General features: G+C 35.8%; 1 protein-coding gene across 1 annotated transcript; it reads right to left on the bottom strand.

Moving 5' to 3' along the window:
* Positions 1-664: 664 nt before the first annotated feature.
* Positions 665-3,734, bottom strand: EMWEY_00051870 (hypothetical protein, conserved; the record flags this gene model as incomplete). Its single annotated transcript, XM_013479770.1, has 4 exons — positions 665-753; positions 1,021-1,548; positions 3,404-3,478; positions 3,704-3,734. The coding sequence occupies 4 exons, from the start codon at positions 3,732-3,734 to the stop codon at positions 665-667; spliced, it is 723 nt and encodes a 240-aa protein (XP_013335224.1).
* Positions 3,735-4,140: the final 406 nt, after the last annotated feature.

Below are 4,140 nucleotides of genomic sequence, written 5' to 3'. Positions count from 1 at the left end.
AAAAAAAAAAAAAAAAAAAAAAAAAAAAAAAAAAAAAAAAAATAAAGATAAAGAGAATAAAAAAGAATAAAAGGAATAAAAAAGGAATAGAGAAAAAAAAGAAGGAAATAAATACATGTATATACAGGCACCTAACACAGCACTCCTGCATGCATGCATGCACTAACGCATGCATGCATGCATGCATGCATACACCCTTGCATGCACTAAGATATGCATTTATGCATGCATGCACACTTGGACACATGCATGCATCCATACACTAATGCATGCACTAAAGCATGCATGCATGCACTCCTGCCTGCATGCACTCCTGCCTGCATGTACTACATGCATGCATGCACTCCTGCATGCATGCATGCATGCATGCATGCATACCTCTCCAGAAGGATTCTTCAGGTGCAACATTAGCCTCTGATGGTGTTCTTCCTGCTGCTCCTCTTCCTGGTTCCCCTACTATATCTGTTGGTCCTTCTTGTCCTTGTATAGAGGATTTACTAAAAAAAAAAAGAAAAAAAAAGAATAAAATAATTTATATTTATTATTTAGTAAAGAAATATATTTATTTATATTATAATTATTTACAATATTTCAAAAAAAAGAAAAAAAACATATATTTTAGTCTCTAATGAGGGTTTAGGGTTTAGGGTTTAGGGTTTAGGGTTTACCGGTTATAATAGATACCTCCTGCTGCAGCAGCAGCAAGAATAATTAAACCGCCAATTATACCACCAGCAAGTGCCCATTTAGCTCCTGTGTGTATACAAAACCCTCAAATCCCTAAACCCTAAACCCTAAACCCTAAACCTTAGAGGTTTTCCTTGTACTAATTAATTCTTATTTAGGTAATTAATTCCTAGACTAGGGTTTAGGGTTTAGGGTTTATATAATAAAAAGAAGAAGAAGAGTTAATGTTTATTATATACAATATAGGAATTAAACAAAATTGCAATTTTTAGGGTTTAGGGTTTAGGGTTTAGGGTTTAGGGTTTAGGGTTTAGGGTTTAGAATCTTTTATACCATCTTCACTCTCTGTTCTTTCTTCTTTTTCTTCTCCTCCTGTTCCTGTTCCTCCTTCTTCTCCTTTATTAGTATTGTCTCCTTGATTTGTTCCTCCTCCTCCTCCTTCTTCTTCTTCCTTAATAGGAGGTTTGCTTGGTGTCTCCTCTTCTTCCTTATTGTCTCCCTTATCTGTCTCCCCTGTCTCTCCTTTTTCTTCTTCTTTTCCTCCTCCCCCTGTCTCCTCTCCTCCTCCTCCTCCCCCCCCTCCTGTCTCCTCTCCTCCTCCCCCTCCTGGTGTTGGTGGTGGTGGTACTACTTCCTCCTCCTCTTTATCCTCCCCGCTGCTGCTGCTGCTGCTGTTGCTGCTGTCTGGTGGTGCAGCAGCAGCAGCAGGAAGTGTCTCCTCTTGTATACCCCCTAGTGCTGTATAGGCAGTACCCCCTAATAAATAAACAAAACAATTAGGTATATAATTAAATATAATACATACTCCTCCTCCTGTTATTGCATTAGGTATATAATTTGCCCAATTATTACCATTTCCTCCTGTATACACAAATATACACATTTACATACCCTAAACCCTAAACCCTAAACCCTAAACCCTAAACCCTAAACCCTAAACCCTCAAAAAACCCTAAACCCTCAAAAAAAACGCCCAAAAACCCCAAAAAAGTGCCAAAAAAATAGGATAAATAAGAAAAATAAATAATATAAATAAATAAATAAATATATTTATTTATTAATTAATATGTATAAATTTACCAGATATTTGTGCATAGCTATCCAATGTTGGCCATATAGAGTCCCAATTCTGTATATTATTAGCTGTAGATTCATCAGTAGCTGAATAATTGAATACTTGTTGCCAACATTCTTCCTTTTTATTTACATTTATTATTTGTTTATTTATTTTCCCTGTATTATTATTATTATTATTATTATCTGCTGTATAGGGTTTACATACACCATCTATCCATTCACCAAATAAGGCATCTTTTACTGCCTTTGTTGCTGCAGCAACAAAAGAAATAGCAGCAACAGCAACAGCAGCAGCAACAGCAGCAGAACACACATGCAGCAGCAGTAGATTATCATTTAGTTATGCAGGGGAGGGAAAAAACGAAGAAAAACGAATACATAGGTGTGTATATATATGAGTGGTAGTAGCTAGGGTTTAGGGTTTAGGGTTTAGGGTTTACAGCTTCGTATTTAGGGTTTAGGGTTTATAATTATATTGATAACTATGTGGATAATGATTAGCAGAAATAAACTAATAATTCTAATCTAATTTATTGAAAACCCTAATTTAGTGTTTAGGGTTTATTAGGGTTTATTATGGTTTATTAGGGTTTATTAGGGTTTATTAGGGTTTAGGGTTTAGGGTTTAGGGTTTAGGGTTTAGACTTACGACAATTATATTGATAACTATCTGGATCATGATTAGCAGCAATAGATGCAGATCCATACACTAAAAAAGAAGAAGAAATTTCTTTATTAGGATAAAAACATGGCCAATATAAACCAGCAGGAGAACCATAAGAAGAACAATACCTATTAATAAATACATTAATATAAATAAATAAATATAAATAAATAAATTATTATTTATTTATTTATTTATTTATTTATTTATTAAGATATATATATAAACCCTAAAAAAAGGAGTAAAAAAGCAGCAAAAACAGCAGCAGCAGCGCAACAAAAACAGCAGCAACAGCAACAGCAGCAGCAGCAGCAGCAGCAGCAGCAGCAGCAGCAGGAGGTCGTCATACCTGCTTCCTTGTAATTTTTGCATGGATACATGTAATACATAACATTGTTGAGTTTTATAATCATAAACAAAAGGTAATTTATAATTAGATAAAATATTTCCTCCTGGTGTTTTTGCCTCTAGTAGATATACATATTTTGCACAACGGCCTATTTCTGTTTTAGGTCCTGATGCTGCAGCAGCAGCAGCAGCAGCAGCAGCAACAGCAACAGCAACAGATGCATAATATCATTACCTTTTTATTCGTAGGTTTATTATTATCTAACTCTCTATAGTTCTTAAATTATTAATTATTAACCCTAAACCCTAAACCCTAAACCCTAAACCCTAAACCCTAAACCCTAAACCCTCGAAAAGTATGTCTAAGAAAGTTGAAATTGAGGGAGATAGCTAGCTAGATATTTAGCTAGCTAGCTAGCTAGCTAGCTAGCTATGTGTATAAGGACTTACATCCAAATGCATCCTTAAGGAAACCATCAGAGACAGGAGAAAAGGGTTTACCTGTACTACTTACATAAGATAGATTAAACCCTCCAATAAAGGGTTTAGGGTTTGTCTCCCTTAATGGATAATTAGCAAGAAAAGAAGAAAATGTTGTATTTTCTCTCTTTATTTTTATATATTTACCTATTACTGGACATTTACCAGATAATTGACGATAACTAGATACATATCCACCTAAATCTACATATATACCTGAACCTGTATACACCAAACCCTAAACCCTAAACCCTAAACCCTAAACCCTAAACCCTCAAAAATTATAAACCCTTATAAACCCTAATAAAGAATAATAAAGAATAATTAAATATAATAAACCCTAAATTATACTAAATAAGTACTGTATATAGATAGTAATAGGGAAAAACCCTAATTTAGGGTTTAGGGTTTAGGGTTTAGGGTTTAGGGTTTAGGGTTTATTCTTACCATGATGTTTAGGTATATTAAATTTATCCATAAATGCTCCTAACTCTCCTTCTTGCCAAGGGTTTGTTGTTGATCTTGCTGCTCTTCTTCTTGCTGCTGCAGCACGAGGTGCAGCAGCAACAGTAGCAGCAGCAACAGCAGCAGCAGCAGCAGGAGTAGTAGTAGTTGTATATTCATGTACAGAATTATCATGTGTCTCCTTGTCTCCTTTTGCATGCATTATTTCTGCTGCTGTTGTTGCTTCTGTTGCTGCTGCTGCTGCTGTCTCTTCTTCTTCCTTAGATATAAAAGAATCAGCAGCAGCAGGTGCAGCAGCAACAGCAGCAGCAGCAGCAGCAGCATCTGCTGCTCTTGCTGCTGTTTGGAGACTCTTTTCATGACTTATGCCACGACGTATACACTCCGCTGTTAAGGGGAGGTGCAGCAGCAGCAGCAGC

The sequence above is a fragment of the Eimeria maxima genome, genomic scaffold (assembly GCF_000499605.1).
Source record: "Eimeria maxima Weybridge genomic scaffold, Emw_scaff1359, whole genome shotgun sequence".
NCBI lineage: Eukaryota > Apicomplexa > Conoidasida > Eucoccidiorida > Eimeriidae > Eimeria > Eimeria maxima.
The sequence above is the reverse complement of the archived record's forward strand: the minus strand, read 5'-3'. Positions and strand labels throughout refer to the sequence as shown.